The sequence below is a fragment of the Dendronephthya gigantea genome, unplaced genomic scaffold (genome assembly GCF_004324835.1).
Source record: "Dendronephthya gigantea isolate DGI-Jeju-01 unplaced genomic scaffold, DenGig_1.0 000051F, whole genome shotgun sequence".
Lineage (NCBI taxonomy): Eukaryota > Metazoa > Cnidaria > Anthozoa > Malacalcyonacea > Nephtheidae > Dendronephthya > Dendronephthya gigantea.
Window position 1 is genome coordinate 700,635 of NW_021163061.1, and position 18,762 is coordinate 719,396.

General features: G+C 37.5%; 2 protein-coding genes across 2 annotated transcripts; both read left to right on the plus strand.

The window, feature by feature from the left end:
- Window positions 1-4,471: 4,471 nt before the first annotated feature.
- On the plus strand, window positions 4,472-6,711 carry LOC114528817 (serine/threonine-protein kinase mos-like). Its single transcript, XM_028550532.1, has one exon. It carries the CDS (start codon window positions 4,755-4,757, stop codon window positions 5,736-5,738), a length of 984 nt encoding a protein of 327 aa, XP_028406333.1. The 5' UTR covers window positions 4,472-4,754; the 3' UTR covers window positions 5,739-6,711.
- Window positions 6,712-8,321: 1,610 nt separating this feature from the next.
- On the plus strand, window positions 8,322-13,808 carry LOC114528819. The gene is made up of 5 exons (XM_028550534.1): window positions 8,322-8,380; window positions 11,625-11,675; window positions 11,995-12,106; window positions 12,833-12,951; window positions 13,375-13,808. The coding sequence occupies exons 2-5, from the start codon at window positions 11,658-11,660 to the stop codon at window positions 13,660-13,662; spliced, it is 537 nt and encodes a 178-aa protein (XP_028406335.1). The 5' UTR covers window positions 8,322-8,380; window positions 11,625-11,657; the 3' UTR covers window positions 13,663-13,808.
- Window positions 13,809-18,762: the final 4,954 nt, after the last annotated feature.

Here is an 18,762-nt window from a genome sequence, read left to right on the forward strand (position 1 = left end):
GCAAGTTTTGGGTTGTACTTCGTGAAATAGCAATGTTCAAAGTATGATTTTTATGCGGATTTTCCCGTTTAGGAAACTCTTGTTTATCGTTTATTACCGCACGGATACTGAAAACTACGAAACAATGCTGCATGGTCCTGATAAGGTATGTTTAGAATGACTTATATCTCTACCTTAAGGCCCTGTTACATGGTGCAATTTTTCCTGCAACTTGCAATGCAATTCTTCTTTTGAGAGATGTAAATTTGGCAACTACCAAACTTTTGTCTTTATTACACTCCATGCATGGAGTTTCTTTCACTGACATTTTGAAGACTCTTCACTAATATCCATTTCTCAAAAGTAGAATTGCATTGCAAGTTGCAAGAAAATTGCACCGTGTAACAGGGCCTTCATCACGCTATAAGTTAGTGTACGGTTCCTTTTTCAGTAATATTGTACTGGATTAGTAAAAGATGGTCCTTAATGGACCGCTGAAAAGAATAGTTTAGAACTGATAGAGCCTGTAGTAACACTGGATCAATAAGAGATGATCCTCTAGGAAGAACGGTTTAGAACTGATAGAGCTATCCAGTATAAATAAAGTTAGTTTAGGTTAGGTATATTTTTTTTCTGTTCGTCTTCTGCGATGTTGATCAAGAGTGAAAAATTAACCAATTCGCCTGTTTTGCGCGAGACACAGGCACGCTTGCAAGCTATTTTAAAATTCCAATACGATGCGGCCATGACGATGTCACAAAGGAAATGATGCAAATTAAACCTGTGCAACTTAAGATCGAGGAAGTAAGATAGACAATGTCAGTGTGTTTGTCAATAAATCTCCACCAGTAATTGTCCACGCCGTTCTTGTGGCACGTTGCTGAGCTGTTGCCTTTGTTTACTAAAATGTTTACAAATAGAAAGTAAACAATAGATAACCGGGTATATATCCTATTTGCCATATATACGAAGCAAGCTATAGTTTGCTTCATCGAATTAAAAAATGTCACGAAAGTGTTCTATTGTATGTGCAGTTCAATTGCAGCGTATATATTTTTAGATTTTACTATTCATCTAAGAAATTTTACCGGCCTATATCCTAGCTTTGACGCCGGACAAGGCTCCAGGGGTCTTGCTGGGTATAGAGAGGTTGATTATTATAGTTAAGAAAACTAGTACTTAGCCCACTCGCTCAAGTAGCCTCGCATATTTTTTTTATATATTCTCTGTGGAAATGTACCTCTGATAAGGTACTCCAACATCTATTTGAAACTCGGCCAATCAAATTACCTATCAACATGAAGTATATCGGAGACCGGGGGGGGAATACAAGTTCCCACGAGACAATAGGAGTTTATTGAAGATACTGTAGGCAGTTGATAAGTAAACGTTTTGTTGCAGATTTTTGTCATCCAAAGCACAGAATACCTACCAGAAGTGGAACTCTATACTATTTTTTCGTAAGTGTGATTCGTCACTTAGCAAGTGCATTTTTTTGAGGTAGTCACCCCCCTGCCAATACTAAAAATGGCTTGATTTTAGACATTGGCAGGGGGGTGACTACCTCAAAAAAATGCACTTGCTAAGTGACGAATCATGACGAATCACACTTACGAAAAAAGTACAGGAGTTCCACTTCTGTAAGGTATTCTGTGTCCAAAGTATCCATCCTCTGACTTCAGAATCTTCTATAATAGGAAATTGATCAGTACATTTTTGAATGACGTCGAAAGTCTCAGGAAAGGACCGGCATTCTCTGTGAGGTTTGTGTTGCTAATTCTCGCAGGGAATTCTGGTTACTTTGGTCGCGCTGAAGCGTATGACGTCATAATGCATTAGCTCTGTTTCTGAGCTTTGCGATATATGTGCATTTTGAGCTTTGAAAAATTCAATATTCCTGTCTCCGTATGCTTTGAAAACCACGAGTTTTACTACACAATATAGTAAAGCATGTCAATAACCAATTTGAAAACTTTGTTTGCATAGCGTAGGTTGTTTCTGCATGGCCTTTATTTACAGAGGAACTGAGCAAACAGGCTGGAAAACACTCTGAAAATTTAAAAAGGTTCTCGGGACTGACACGTGGTTCAACTATTCAAATATATACTCAATACAACTTCGTTACTTCAAAATTTCTCTATACGGCTTCCAATGCAAGAGTTGCTACGCTAATTCGAAGCTGTGTTTGGTCAGGCATTGAGCTGTTTTCATGAACCCGGCCACCTGAGTTTCAACGATACGTGAGACGGCTTTTGAGCCTTCTTGAAACAAAACAAACACTAACACACACTGCCATTGTCGCGATAACTGCATCACTGCTTAGCTTATATTTCATTTCACTAGCCCGAAGTCGTCTCACGCTTCGTGTAACCTCAGGCGTAAGCAGGATTGTGTAAACAAGCCCGATAAAACTCTTCTATCGAAGTCCATGCATCCTCTCTGCTGCATCTCTCGTGTTGGTGAAAGATTCGGACGGCATCACTACATGTAATTTATAATTTGACGGGTAAAAATCGTCTGATTTTTTGGACGACAAAGAAAATTAACGAGACGGGCATAAGAGGTTGACAAAAGACTCTTGCGGATAATTGTGGCAACCCTATCAACTGGTAGTACTCTTCCAACAGCATGTAAAATCGTGAATCGTCTGGCGTTAAGGAGAACGAGATTGCACTCGGGATGCTGTTTATCCCACAAGTGGACTTCAATGCGATGAAAAAGCCCTGAAAATTTGCGGTTAGAGCAATCGATGAATCGTGCAATTAAGGATCGTTATTCACGAATATAATCGAAACCTATAGACGATCAATTAACGCGTTCTGTCATTCATTTCAACCAATCAGCGACCGTCACTGAGGCGATCCGGACTCTTTTGGTTCACGTGACTGACCCTGACCTCTTTAGTCCCTTTGTTCCAAAGACAATCCTTTCCAATCCCGGTGTTACCAGCTGCTGCAAACTCAATATTACTCTCTTAGCTTGCCAAAACGCAGCTCTGCGGCTTCGTAATGCAATAGACGTTTTGTCCCGAAGCCAAGAAATAGATTTGTGCCAATTTTAGCACGAAATGTCCAAATATAGCGACATTTGTAACAAGCTTTAGTCCACCAAATCTGATAATCCTACCCGTAACACAATTAACTATGTATGGGGAAAATGAAATTGACTTGTGTTGCTAACGAATATAGGACCTACTATTTTGCAACTATTTTTCAAGTTTAATTCTTTTAAAGCAGAGATGAACTCGTATGCGAGGACATGCGTGCTCTTCCTTTTACACAGAGAAGCGTATTCAGTTTTAATTACGCTCAACGTTCTCACGAAAATCTTAAAATGGTCGAAAATGCTTCTTCGTATTTTTAAACATGATTATCACAAAGGTCGCGTTCCTTTATCAGCAGTTTCAATCGAAAAAATAGCGCGTTTTAGTGTTTAGAGATTTTATCAGTGTTAAATACTTCGTTTTTTAATGCTCCGGTGAGTTCTCCGGCACGAAAACCACTTTTGATCATGCAACAAGTGGCTTGGCATGCAACAAGTTGTTTTTAGGTGTGAAAATTTAGGGCAATGCACGGAGCAGTTTGCAAACTAAGCTCTCTTCTAAACAAGCCTAGAAACGAGTACTTGAGTAACAGGTTACAGGATGCTTTCGGCGAGAAATCACTTGAATGTAAGCTCAACTTTTGCTTCGCCATTGTTGACTTAATATGCAAACTGCTATTTATTCTATTCTGACGCACGAATGCAAACTCACTGACAGACATCTTGCAAGCATAATCTTTCTTCTCAATGGGATTTTTTATCTTTTGAGATCAGGATCATTCTCGATTTGGAAGTGACATGAAAATTTCCATGATAAAGGTGACTGTGGAATATTCAAATGCGCACAAAAATTTTGGGCTGACGCGTTCATTGTTGACGGAAATAATGAAGTATTATTTTTAATTTTACCTCGAAAGGAGTTTTGAAGTAGTTTAGTTCGGATGAGTTTAACTCGACTGCCAAAAATAGTCATATGTGCAGTTCTGCTTAATTTAAATTTAAATTTTGTATTTTCATTTTCTTTTTGACAATAAGAGAAAGCTGTAACTTCTAGTAAGCTTAAGGAGGCAGGTTTGCAAGACTCTTTGTGTAGCTCATTGGATGAGCATTGTCCAAGTTATATAAATATACAATTGACAGGCTTTGGAAATGCGGACCTTTAAATGTTCCGGCCAGACAGACAAATTTGCTTAGCTAATAATCTTTATTACTTCGCTCTTTCTCACTTCGTTTCGTAGCTACGGCCAGTGTTCCTAAGCATTTTTCATTGTATATATGGGTGCACACTCGGATCATTCTTCTCCCCTCATTTTGGCAGCAACGCAGAGTTGACCTCGTAGCCTCAGCGACCACACTATGAAAGCGTTGAAGCGTGACTTCAAAGCGTGCCTGAAATGGTCTTCCCGTGCATAATTTATCGTGCTATTGTGCGGCTCGCTCGCTGATTGGCCAATGTCCATGCGGAGATAATCTCCAGCGTGTGTCATGGATTGGGGTAGCCGAGTGAAACATTTGTAGCTTACAATTGTTCGCGAATGAATGAGAGCTTACATCAGGAGAAAGTGTGAATCTCGGTCAGCTGTGTTTGGCGAGAGCTTGGAGCTGTGAACTACACGACCGTTGCAAGCAACGTTTTCGACAATCTTACTAAACGTTGACAACCCGTAAAATTGCCGGTTTGCGATTGCAAGTACAGGCTCGAAGGAAACTTGCAACGCAGAACTCTTGCCGATATGGGTATTAAGGAAAGTTTACGCGTTGAAAACAGGTTCGAAGGCTGCTTGCAACCATGTACTCCGATCAATACGAACTTTCGTCCGCTTCGAAATTTTCAAAGTTCACATCTGCAGGTTGGCAGATTATTGGGGTCTGGTGGCTTTGGTATGGTCTACGAGGCGAGATATCGCGGCAAGCGCTACGCCTTGAAACAGTGGCATAAATCTACGAAGAATCTTCGAGCGACCGAGGAGAGTTTCGATGCCGAAGCTTCGACGTTGCATTTTCGCCATCCGAACATTGTGCGCGCATTGTGCGTGCTCGAACTCGGCGGATTTCACAGTTTGATCTTGGAATACGGGGGCGATAAAAACTTGCAGGAAGTTATAAATTGTCCAGAGGAAAGCATAAACAACTCGCGTCAGGTGAAATTTGCGTTGGATATCTCGCGCGGACTCGCGTTCGCTCACCGTCAAGGCATAGCGCACTTGGATTTGAAGCCCAGCAACGTTATCGTGTCAAAATACGACAATTGCAAACTCGCCGATTTCGGCTGCTGCCAGAACGTCGGCGATGAGAACGAACGACCTGCAAGTCCAACCAAGTCCAGTCTTACAGGTACATTTGCATACCTTGCTCCAGAACTGTTGAAAGGGGACTGCCCTACCACAAAGGCAGATATATACTCTCTCGGGATCTGCTTGTGGCAAATGCTTACGAGAGAGCGACCGTATGGTCACGACAATCAACATGTCGTTATATTTGCTGTGGTCGCCTATCAGCTAAGGCCAAAGATACCAAGCGAGAAACAGTTGGAAGGCAGGGAAAAGTGTTACGCGGACATCATGAGGAAATGCTGGCAGGCCGACCCTGTGCAGCGGCCATCTGCAAGAGAATTAGTGAAAATACTCAAGAAATGGGAGCAATATTGCGAACCTGTATTGGACCTCGATGATTTTTGCATTCGATCAACATTTTATGCAAATCAACCGTGTAAATGATCTTATCCACGTGTCGTCGTCATGGAAACGCACGAGAAGCATTGTGAGGGATGATTGTATTGTTTGTTCATCAGCCATAAATAACAGCTGCATCAAAGCAGGACACAAGCGTTCGAGACGACACCTCTAGCAGCTCCTTGAAGAGAAAACTGACCAGCACGACTGCGGTGTGTTTCCCGGACGCGTTAATGCAATATCTGCTCCATGAATACAGAGTGCATTTTATCACCAAAACATTTTTTATAGCCACCCACGTCAAAAGACTAGCTCTGCTAATGACTTATATCTGATTATCATTCATATTTAGAGACGGCTCGGCTGCTGAATACATGACAACATGCGCCAAAATCTAGGATATCTCGGCATAATATTTTTGGCTAATTATCTTCAATGTGGCAGTGTATGATTTATGTTGAACGTAATCCCAGCGCATTTTCTAAGGAGGGGGGGGGAGGGGAAGAAACATAGCCCGAATGAGACCTAACATTTCAATATCATTTATCATCGCTTTAAAACGAGTCTCTAGATGTTCATATACTGTATATACATATATATATATATATATACCTATGTATTTTTGCATGGGTTTAATCCTAAGCATGCATTTCTCCACAAAATATTCTCGGATTTTTTATATTTTTTTTCTTTCTAATTGCAACGAATTCATACACCCTACGTCAGTATGTATTTATCTTTCTTTTTATCTCAAATAAATATACACAAGAAAACGTCAATTCTAAAGTGTATACGTCCTTAGATAACGATTTGCTGACAAGATGTAAACACACGCTTCTTCTAAAAAAACACTAAATCTAGCTGTTTGGTAATTCCAGCGAATCAAATAGGTTTTCACTCCGAAAAAAAAATTAAGTTTTAAAAAACTGTGCCAAATTTAGATTGCATGATAATACAGTATGTCAGTATAGCATGATATATTTCAGACTTTTGTTAAATAATTCTAATTTTGTATACTCGTGATAAAGTATAAAAATAAAGAGACATTTCTATGAGATAATGAATGGATTATTTAGTTTGTGGTATTATCGTCTTGAAGATTACGAGATTTGCTATGTTTTTAGCGTGGGTTTCCCTCTCAGATAAGAGGGAATAATCGTTTGTATTTTTAGAAGGCTATGCATGATTATTCAGACTCGATTGTATCAACGTGTTACTTCAATTCAAGTTGAGTTCTCGTTGTACTAGCTGATATTCCGCCAATATTCAGAATAATGAAGCGTGTTAAATATCGAAGCACTTCTAAAATGGCGACATTTCATCCTAAAACTGCGTTCTCCCAACTACTTTGCCAGAAATTGTGGAAATTGTTGGCAGTTTAATTGTTGAATTACTTAATGTTGCCATAAATTATCTAAGGTCTGAGAAAACGAGTCGGGATCATGCATTAAAAGCATCCTTCAGAACTGGCACTTCGTAGAGAATGATTGATACCTAGGAGGCTAGGAAACGTGTTTGGAGTGAACTCAGTCATACAGTCTGGCTAGGCATAGCTTTTTCAGTGGATGAGTCATTGTTATTTTTAGTATGTTTTGCGATACGACTTGAACTGATGCTGTAACCAACTGAGGGGGGTTAACGTGATGTGCAGCGCGCGATGTCCTGCTGTGCTTCGGATGAAAAGCACGTGTGTTTTGTTTGCAAGCTTGTTTACAAGTCTTTTTGCACAGTCCAGTAGAACGACATTCAGGACTGACCGAGCTATAAATAGTATATAAGAATCCTTACTGAACCTCTAGGAAGAACAGTTTAGAACTGATAGAGCTATTCAGCATAAATAAATAAAGTTAGTTTAGTTTAGGTTTCCTCCTGTAGTAACACTGGATCAATAAGAGATGATCCTTACTGGACCTCTAGGAAGAACAGTTTAGAACTAATAGAGCTATCCAGCATAAATAAACTTAGTTTGGTTTAGGTTTCCTCCTGTAGTAACACTGGATCAATAAGAGATGATCCTTACTGGACCTCTAGGAAGAACAGTTCAGGACTGATAGAGCTATCCAGTATAAATAAAGTTAGTTTAGTTTAGGTTTCCTCCTGTAGTAACACTGGATCAATAAGAGATGATCCTTACTGGACCTCTAGGAAGAACAGTTTAGAACTAATAGAGCTATCCAGTATAAATAAAGTTAGTTTAGTTTAGGTTTCCTCCTGTAGTAACGCTGGATCAATACGAAATGATCCTTACTGGACAGAGCTGATACAGCTATCGAATCTAAATCAAGTTAGTCTAATTTAGTTGCTCTGTAGACTATAGTAACACTGGACCTAATCCAATATATATATATATATCGCGTGCCGGTATATATTTAACTCATGTTGTCATTAAAATCGCGCCAAACTCAGTTCCGGACCGTTACCAAACGTGCTGAAAGGTTCTTTGATCCGGCGTAAAGGCAAGTCACGCGCTTGGCTTGAATATAAAGATCAATTTCTCCCTCCTGGGTGCTGGTTTCCTGCACTTTTAACTGAAAGATTTTCGCTATTTCCAGCTTATTTTTAGCCATTTACCATTTTTATAACCGTGAACTAATACCTGTTATATTTCGTTATATATAGATTGTCAGTTTTGAAACAGTATTCAACGCTATACGACGCAAAAGACAGCAAAGATTTTTACTCTCAAAGTTAGTTGATCATTTGACTTTATTTCTTAATTGCCGTTCGAATTACTCCCCTGCATTTGAAGTGTTTATATATGTTTATATATCTTTTTTAATTTCCTGCTTTGCTAACTTTGCTGCGACGTTTAACTTGAGTTAAAGTGCATGGTAGTTTGGCTGAATTTATATATAAAGCAAACTTCGTAATGAATAGCTCAAATGTAGATTGTTTTCTTATGCCAGTAATGGCGTCTTTATTCAGCCAATAAATCAAACGGATTTGGCTATAAATGGCCAGAAAGGGAAGGTTCGCCGGTTTGGTGATATTCCTGCATTCTGAGAATGACGATCCCAAAGTTTACGAGTTGATATGCATGCAGTTTGCTTGGTTCTGTTTTCATTTCCATTCTATAAACTCTTAAAAATTTTTCCTCTTCCGTTTCGTGAATACGCCCATAACAAGGAATGGTTTGTAAACCGGTTTTTTAATTAATGAAACAATAAGATATCCGTTGTTTGGTGTGCAATGCAGGTTAGGCTGTATACCATGCAGTTGAGTTGTGTTCAGCTTCGAACTATAGTTGTGTCCATCGTGTAGGGGCGATCGCTCTGCAACGCAAAGTTATGCCGTTTTGAGAGAAATACTATGGTTTGACTCGCTCAAAATCACAACGAGGCTGCCAATTTGGTTAGAGTTAACACTTGTGGCCAAGGAAAGATTTTCTTGGCAAGGCCCAGTTACCCACTCGAGTATTCGGGCAGTCTTCGAGTCAGCTCTTGACTTACGAATATCTTTCACCCACATACGGACAAAGCGTTGGCGAAAATATGAACGTTTTTGAAGCCTCAATGGTATACATTTTCATGCATGTTGTTGCTGAAGAAAGTTAAGCGCATTTTGACATCAAAATCTTATCAAGTTGAAAATGTTACCTTTATGCTATATATCCGCATCACACTGCATCAGTGTTTCACACGGGCAAGTCCGAAAGTAAACATCGGAAGTTCCCGGTATGACGTAAACCAGGAATACAGGAAGACTGTTAGTTTGGATGTCATGATGTGCGATTTTACTCTCAACAGGGCCGTTTGCTTGCGGTCAATGCGACACAATACTAGCTTCGTTTTTGTAAATATATATTCACGTTCCGTGTGTAGTGGTCATAATAATTGATAAAGGGTTATAATGAATGTTATAATGGTTACATTTCTCATCACAACTCCGGCCAGTTGAAAGCCGGACATGATTTATTTAAAAATCTTGTAGATACGAATCAATATAACTAGGAAACACCGTGGTAGCGCCTTCCATAAAACTTCGCATCAAATATGGTATAACAACTGCCTAAAACAAGATATACAAAAGCGCTGGTTTCGACCGGCTAAGGGGAGATTATAGAGAGTTTTATTAAGAGTCGTAAACTCAACGTACATACAACAGTATGAACTGTTTGAAAAGGTGATGTAAGAATTAAAACTATTATCCAGAAATCTACTCGGCAAATGAATAAAACTCTACTAGGTGTGCATATTTAGCAATCGCAGACTCTAGTTTCGCGGTAGTATTTTAAATATTTGTGAAGTTTTGCAATTTGATATTCTGACATAGCATACATGCAGAACGCGTTTCTGCCGTCAAATCTTCGTGTTCAAATTTTCCTACGTGCATAAGGAAGTGCATTAGGGGCAAGCATTGCACAACTTTGTGAAAAACTTTTTTTGTAAAACACGAGTTGCATGTAAGGATGACGAAATACGATACGATGCCTTTCTAATACCTAACCTTTGTACGGAATTTTAGACATGTATTTAGGCACGCTTTATTTAGAACACGGACGGTACCACCCATATGAAAGCATGTGCATGTACATATGTCTTGTATATATTCGCCGACGAGGGCACGGCGTGCAGAAAGTATTCATATCCAAATTCTCGCATTTATCGTTTTCATTTCACTCATAGTTTATACCATCGGGCCGCCAAGTTTGTAGTGTCAATAATTGAAAGTTAAGTATGCCTGGTTGCATGCGTTAACCTTGAGGACGGTCCCTAGATATCTCAATATCCGGTGACACGCTGAACGGGAATGCTTGGGAAAACTGGAGTTCCCTACGTATTTAGACTAGACCATGCAGCCTGGTTTATTTATAAATCAGATGACAAGTTTATATTTAAATTTGCTAAGGTTTTGCTTTAGTGGCGTACAAGTTACAACGTATTCTCTTAAGACTATTCTGAATGACATTATATATAGTTTAACTGGATTTTCACCATCAAATCTAAAAGCATCCATGCACATTTATACATCAAAAAAGCGGCTACCTTATAATAGTTCCCATGCAGGTACCTACGATCGTTTGTTATTGAAAAGAAGCGAATATTTATGAATATATTTATTATAGTTACAGTTTTTGATACACCCTATATAGTTTTGAGAGATGCACATATATAGAGTACATACAATCAAAGTGAATTAAAGACAAAAATAGATTAGAAAGATTAACTCTATTGATATGGTGCCCAGACCGCATTACCAAAACACGTCAATAAAATTTTCAGAAGAGCTTTGCTTTCGTCAATAAGGTCTTACTCCCCACGCGTCCATGTCTGTGTTTACTGTGTTCTTAACCTTCAACTCCGAAATTCAGCGATTATATGCTGGTCTGTTCAATGTTTAATATGTCATATTGTCAAGTTCTAAGCTTACATCCTGCATATATGCACACGCGTTCGTTTTGTGGTCAAATTCTGCGACATTTTACTTCTAAAATATACTGACAGTTTAAATAACAGATCTGCATGGAATAATTCAACTGTAGTATTCCTCCCATTCGAAGTATGACATTCACAGGTGATACTAAAGTCATATCGGTGGAAGCTTTTTAACTTTTTTGAAACAGCTTTCGAGAGGCTTGATTAGTTCTCAAGAGGTCGAATCATTTTGACTCAAAGTTTTTTGTTCAATTTTCCAAAGACCTCAACAAGGATGCGATATCTTCTTTTGCCAAGCGGAAGAAGGCTTCCCACGAGGAAACATTCACTTGGCAGGCTTGTGTAGGGTTTTTGTTTGAACATCCTGTTTGATGATGTCATCATTTTGGCGTGGCGTACTTTGGGGTCTATGTAGATCCGCGTTATCTAAACTAGGCGGAATTAATGAAAGTATTTGTTTATTGCAACGCCCACGAATAATTCGCTTATATAAGAGGCACCGTGCGATTTGCCACTCATAAACAGTTTAACATTCGACAAAACATAACGTCTACAGAAAGAGCGAGAAGAAACGTTGATTGAATACAAGATGGCATTTGATCCAAAGGTAAGCATGTTATATACAGCGATAGAGTATAATAAATCACACACGGGTAGCTCTCAAGAAGATAATGTCATCTTTACCACATATGCCATAGTAACAGATTATCTAAAGCGTGGTTTTTGTCAGATAGATTCTTAAAGAAAGTATCATGTCAGTAATGCTATATAGTCCAATCTTTGCGATAGGGTTTCGACAATTTTCACTACCATTTCAAGCGATTTAATCCTTCAAATTGGCCTTCTATATAAATAACTAATCCATGGTCAATTATCTAATAAGTTTATCTCGAGTCTAACGAATCTTTTCCGGCGTTAAATTGTAGATGGAGTTCGTGTACACATTCAAATGTCATGTTGCAAACTTGTATTTGCAAGCCAAAGAAGATGGTTCAGTTACAGCGAGTGGAAAACTTTATGAACCAGAAAATCCAAACAGTAAGTATCAGTCAATCTTCTGCTTGCCCATGATGAGGCATGAAAAAACTGCATGCAATAGATACCGGAATTCTATGAATTTGAGCAACATTCCTTGCGATTCTGAGATACGTTGCGGCAGAATTAAACGAAGAAAATTGAAATAACAAAGACGCAAAACGAGATATTAAATATCCATGTGTGTTTTGTGCTGAAAGTTATTTAAATTTTAAAATACGAAAACATGTTGTAAAAGTATTCGTATCTTCCTGATGTATTGTTGTTTTCGTTTTTATTGATTAATTTAAAGTTAAATGAATGTAGCTAATATTTCTGCTACGAACATAAAATTATTCGTGCATGTACGTGTCCAAGACAGAAATATTTTTTCCAAACAAAACAGTTATAATGGTTTTACAATAGTTATTTGATATCATATATTTACCAGTCAGTGTACCAACATTTCGCGACACAAGCAAGCCGGTCGAATATACATTGATCATTTATGCATAATGATAATATTTACTGGCAATTATTTCGAATTATTTCCGTCATGCATTCAAGGTTGCATGCACGGCAAAATTTACCGAAAAGTTCAGTATGAATGAGTCGCTGAGTCATACCAGGGCGTGTTTTGGTTCTGCTTTTCAAAGATCCATCTCATCGGCTGGTGTGATATGGCGCTATCACTCGTTTGCTTGAAAATGACTTGTTGATTGATTATAATACTTTTTTGAATGCTTCTAGTTTACTTCTACATCGAGAGCCAACTCGACCATACTGGTGAGCTGTTGCAGTATTGCTTCAAGCCATACAAACGACCTGATCAATATGTTGCAGTTGTAAATGGACAGGTTGTTTTAAAGGTTAGCATTGGTTTTAGTTACTTAACTTTCTTTCTCTCCGTGTCGCCATTGGCGTCCGGGAAGAACAGTTTAGAAACATTGGATCAATAAGAGATGATCCTTACTGGATCTCTAGGAAGAACAGCTTAGAACTGATAGAGCTATCCAGTATAAATAAAGTTAGTTTAGTTTAGGTTTCCTCCTGTAGTAACACTGGATCAATAAGAGATGATCCTTACTGGACCTCTAGGAAGAACAGTTTAGAACTGATAGAGCTATCCAGTATAAATAAAGTTAGTTTAGTTTAGGTTTCCTCCTGTAGTAACACTGGATCAATAAGAGATGATCCTTACTTGACCTCTAAGAAGAACAGATTATAATATGCTTTCAGTGTAGAGAAAATGAACGAAAATACTAACTTCACTTTGTTCTGAAACGTTTTAGTCTGAAAGCGAGTGTGAACCGGAAGAGCGGTTGTTTTATGTAAACGAAGGCAATGTCAATAGAGATCATTTGAGTTTTTACGTGAAAATGTCTGGTGCTTCTCATTATCTGGGTTTCGAAGAAACAGGTGAGCTTTTTGCCACAGAAGCAGAGATAGAAGAACAAGGCTGGATCCATATGTTAGGATATGAGGAAAAAAAAATCACCACTGTCACGAAAGAAGAGCTCATGTTTGAACCCAATTTGATGGATATCATCATAACGGAAATGTCTTTCTCTGAAGAATAACACGCGAGATTTGGAAACAATAAACAGGGGTCATATATACTAAGGAATATAATATTTAATATTTTTGATAGAACGTTAAATTATATACGCATGTTTGTATATATAGCTGTATTAAGTTAATATGATGTAAATAATATAAGTTAATGAGGAATATTTATTTATTTAATGGCGAAATAAATGCAAAACCTGCAGTTATATGCAGCTTTCATATAAACTTCGTGTGTGTTTTTTCTTAAATCGATTTTTCTTGCTATACAGGGTGAGTCAGAAAAAAGTCCCCTCTATTGAAATCAAGCCTTTGTTAGAATCTGATTGCCTTAATATTATGATAAACCCAATTGAAAGCAAGACGCTTTATTTGAATGCCTCAACCTAATAACTATGCTATTTACACACTACTGCGTTGATCATGCATTCAAATCAACAAAGGCTTCATTTCAATAGGGGGGACTTTTTTTTTACTCACCCTGTATAATCTAGAAAATTTCGAATATATATTCCGGAAAACCAGCATCCTAACTTGATGTTGACACAGATCTACTGCATGTTGAAGAATTCTTGTCGCGTTATCATCATCGTCTATCCGTTGAGTGTTGACTGTCGAGGTACTAAATTCTACCAATTTTCGTTGAGATTTTCTTCTTTTGACGGATGTAGCTGGGGAACTAGGGATTGCTTGTGTTGTGTTTTAGGGCTTGTTTACATGGAGCGAGTTATCCCGGCTAGGCGAGGTAAAAAGCGCATCACATCAATGGCTGAACCTATGAAAAGGCCCTTAGTTTTTCTCCTTGTTCGATATGACCTTAGCCACTCGTATCCAACACTCCTATCATTCAACACTCCCAGAATACTACTATCATTCAACAGCTTCAGATACTCCTATCATTCAACACTCCCAGATACTCCTATCATTCAACAGCTTCAGAATTCAGATACTCCTATCATTCAACACTTTCAGATACTCTTATCATTCAACACTCCCAGGATACTGCTATCATTCAACACTTCCAGATACTCCTGTTATTCAACACTCCAAGATACTCCTGTCATTCAACGCTCCAAGATACTCCTATATATCATTCAAAGCTCTCTGATACTCCTATCATTCAAAACTCCCTGATACTCCTATCATTCAACACCCCTAGACAGCTTCTATCATTCAACATCTCTAGACACCCTTATCATTCAACACCCCTAGACACTTCTCTCATTCAACACCCCTAGACACTTCTATCATTCAACACCCCTAGACACTTCTATCATTCAACACCCCTAGACACTCCTATCATTCAACACTCCCAGGCCCCTTTATCATCTAACACTCACAGACACTCCAATAAATCATCCAACATCCACAGACACCCCGAGGTAACTAGCAAGGCTAAACTTCTGATGTTTTCCAACATTCTAAAAAGTGTCTTTTACGAAATATGTCCTCGACACGCCGGGTATAAAAAACTACAATGCGTTTTTACAACAAAAGCAAATTTTATTTGCTAAATATTTTATAACTTAAAAATAAATATTTTCATAATTTATCGTGCGTGATACACTGAATAGCTTAAAATTCAAAATATTTCATATATTATGCGGTTAGATAATTTATAATAATTTATAATAGTTTTTGTAATAATTTAAGATAAATAAAACTCCAATGTTATGATTATTCTTCTGAGGCTGTCATACGCTCGTTGACAATAATTTTCGCGGAAACATAATCTTTCTGAATCTCCATTGGGCCAGCGATGAATTTCTCAGAAAATTCTTCGAATTCCTCGAAATATTCTGGCGCGCTGTTCAGGGTAAGCGAGGAGACCGTGGATACGTTGCTGTTGATGTTCTTGATCACTCTCAGTCGAAACCAGGCATTAGACGAATCCCCTGCCAAGATGACGTCATCGTTTCGGTCGGTACTCATGAACTGCTGACCGTTGGAATATCTATCCTCAAACTTGATGTAGTCACCATTTACCGTTCTTCCAATAAAATCGTGCGAACTATCGTTGATCGAAAGTGTCACTGGAATGTCCTATAGTGTGAACACAAACATTTGTAGCTTTCTGACGTTTGTTTGGGACAATGTTGGATGAAAAATATTAAGATGAAACTCTATTTGATTGTTCAACTTGTCACTGATTGAAAAACAACATAAACCCGTAAGAAGTCTTTCTGTAAGTCAATTCTACTGCGGTATTTACCTTCAAAATAATAGACTTCCTATCTGCCGACAGGGCGAGGTATTTGCCAGGCTGACTGACAGGTCGAATGCGATACAGAGTATCATTGTTGTTGTCTATTCCAGTATCGATAAAGAATTGTGCTATAACGCAAAAAAACAGAGTATTTTAACTTTTACAATCAGTTCGTAGATCATTCATCCTAATCACGAAACCTCAATTTTCATATAACCGTATGGCTGAATTTTTCAAAAACCAGTACTGAATCCGACCTCGTAATCTATAGTGTACAGTCTTAAACCTAATTTCAATGAATGTAACTATATTTGTGAGAAATACGCCAATCCATATTTATAGAAATTCAGTAGTGATTCAATAATTCATTTCTTCATTGGGTATATGAATGGTACTATACAAAAATGGCCGATCAAAAAGGTCGTTAAATTATACCATATAAAATAAGGATGTATAAATCTAGTTAATATACTGATTTCAACAAATAGTTACCTAGTTGATTTAAATAGTCGAATTGTGCTCCATCGGCTTTAAGGACGCCGTTTCTCAAAAAAAGAAAGTTTCTATTTATTGCTTCAATATTGGTGGGTTCTGTGCCGCGTAACTATAAAAATAAAAAGAAATGAAAAACTATAAATGAGTCTTAAATGTTATATAATCACTAAATATATAGTATATAACCATAATTGCAATATGACAAGTCAAGAATGTCCCAAATGATTGAATTTCAATCGATATATAGGTTTGAAACGACGAACTATCTTAAAACATTGCTTGTAGAGAAAGCCCTTTTACTCTCTGACTTTGAGTAATTATGGTGACACATTTATAATAAAGACTCTAAGAGTGCTTGTCTTAGACTTAGTTCATTATGAATTGAGTAAGAATAATTGCATGAGACGATTAAACGTCAAGAAAGAATAAAAACACCCTTAGATATATTTCGTGATTGTAAAAGTAAATGAATGTTCTAGCATAAAAGTTTGCCTTTGTTTTAAAGACTGAAAGACGTTCCAAGCAACGACAAACAAAGTAGTATTTTGGTCACACAATGTATACACAAATGAAATACAGAAATTTTCTAGTTTCTTTCTTAATCTCGATTACCAAAGCTACGCCTATTTATGAAAGTTGCCAAGAAAAAGTGGAGAATTTTATACACTTACCGTGGAGAATGCTGAGCTGTTTGACATTTTTTTCGGTTGTAAAAGGCTTTCAACAATAACAGTTAGTCTTCTGAATGATCTTCTGATCTGTGTGCTTCGTTATGACTTCGATGTTACAGGCACCGTGCTTTATATACACGCGTTTGAGAAGATTTGAATAGTGCAAGGAAGTGTGTTGATTGTCCTACCTGAACGGTAGTCTTCCCTGCTGACGTCATGCATGTTAGCGTGCAGACCATCAGCGTAGACACATCTGTGTTCAACGGTTCTGACGCAGTAGCTTTGAAAATAGATCTTTGTGTTTAAGAGGTATTCCGTTGTGTAATTATAGATTTGTTGTTGGTAATGTTGGACCTGACTTAAGAGTCTCCGGATGTGTCACAAGTGAAAAATTGTACTTGAGCAGCCATGCCCATCTTAGCGATTTTAGGGTCGGTTCGACAGTGAAGATTTTTAATGTCATTAAGACGTAAATAATTATATCCTGCCTTCATAGCTACATCATAACCATTTTGAAAAGCGAAGGGTGTGCCTGAAAAAGTCTATTCAATGTTATTAAAATTAACCATAATTATTGTATTGCATATAAATAGCTAATCGACGTATAAGCTAGGCCTTATTCAAACTAACGAGTTTATTGTTCTCGTATACAATTAGTTTACTGTAAAACACAAATCGAATTAGTTTTCTGTTAGATTCATATCATATACTAACTCTCCGATGGAAGGCTTGCAGGTCCAAACGTCGAGAAATATTTTTGTCCCGCTATATATTTTACCTATTTTTACTTAGACAGTTGTTATATAACAACACTTAATGCGTTTTTAAACAAGTTTAATTTGTTTAATTCAAACAAGGTTAATTATGAAAACGTGGCTTTATTCCAACCCATTTTAAATGCCCACTTCAAATTTAGTTGCGTGCAATATGTGTGTGTGTGTATATATATATATATATATATATATATATATATATATATATATATATATATATATATATATATATATATATATATATATATATATATATATATATACGTTCAAATCACGCGACATGCAATGCCTGGCATGATAAAGCCATTCATTTATCAACTGCATGCATGCATGCAAGAAGAATACCCTAACAATAAATGCCTTTCTATAATTGATAAAGAATTAAAACATTATATCAAAGTTTTTTTCAAAGTTAAGAACTGATTTTATAAGAGTGTCGTCATCACAATATTATTTATAAATATTTTGTAGCCACGATATCTAAGAACGTTGCAATATAAACGACCAAACTCCTGGTTTCAGGCCTGTTCATTCCCGATGCATCATCGATATGTATATGCATGCATCCATGAAATTTAATCAAGTTGTATGGCAACTATCCCAGGTCACGTTTTAAGAGGTAAAAATTTGGCTTAAAAGGTTTGAAATCAGCGCGTAGGTCAAGTAGAACAGCTGGATTGAGGGCAGGCACACTCTAACACTATAACAACCCTTTGTGTTTCTTTGTTGATTATAATTTTGTTTCCCAAACTAGAATCAAACAATAAGCCTTTTATAATTTCTCAATTGACGAAAATAACACTCGATGATGTAATGATTTTGAGATAATTAACTTTTTCTTTCCCATTATCTCTTTTTCATTAACTTTGTACTCAAAATTTGTACTGTTAAATTGGCTCATTTATGTACACTCTTCACCCTATATAACCAGGGAGCAGCGTGGCAGCATCTTCAAACAACTTAGCATCA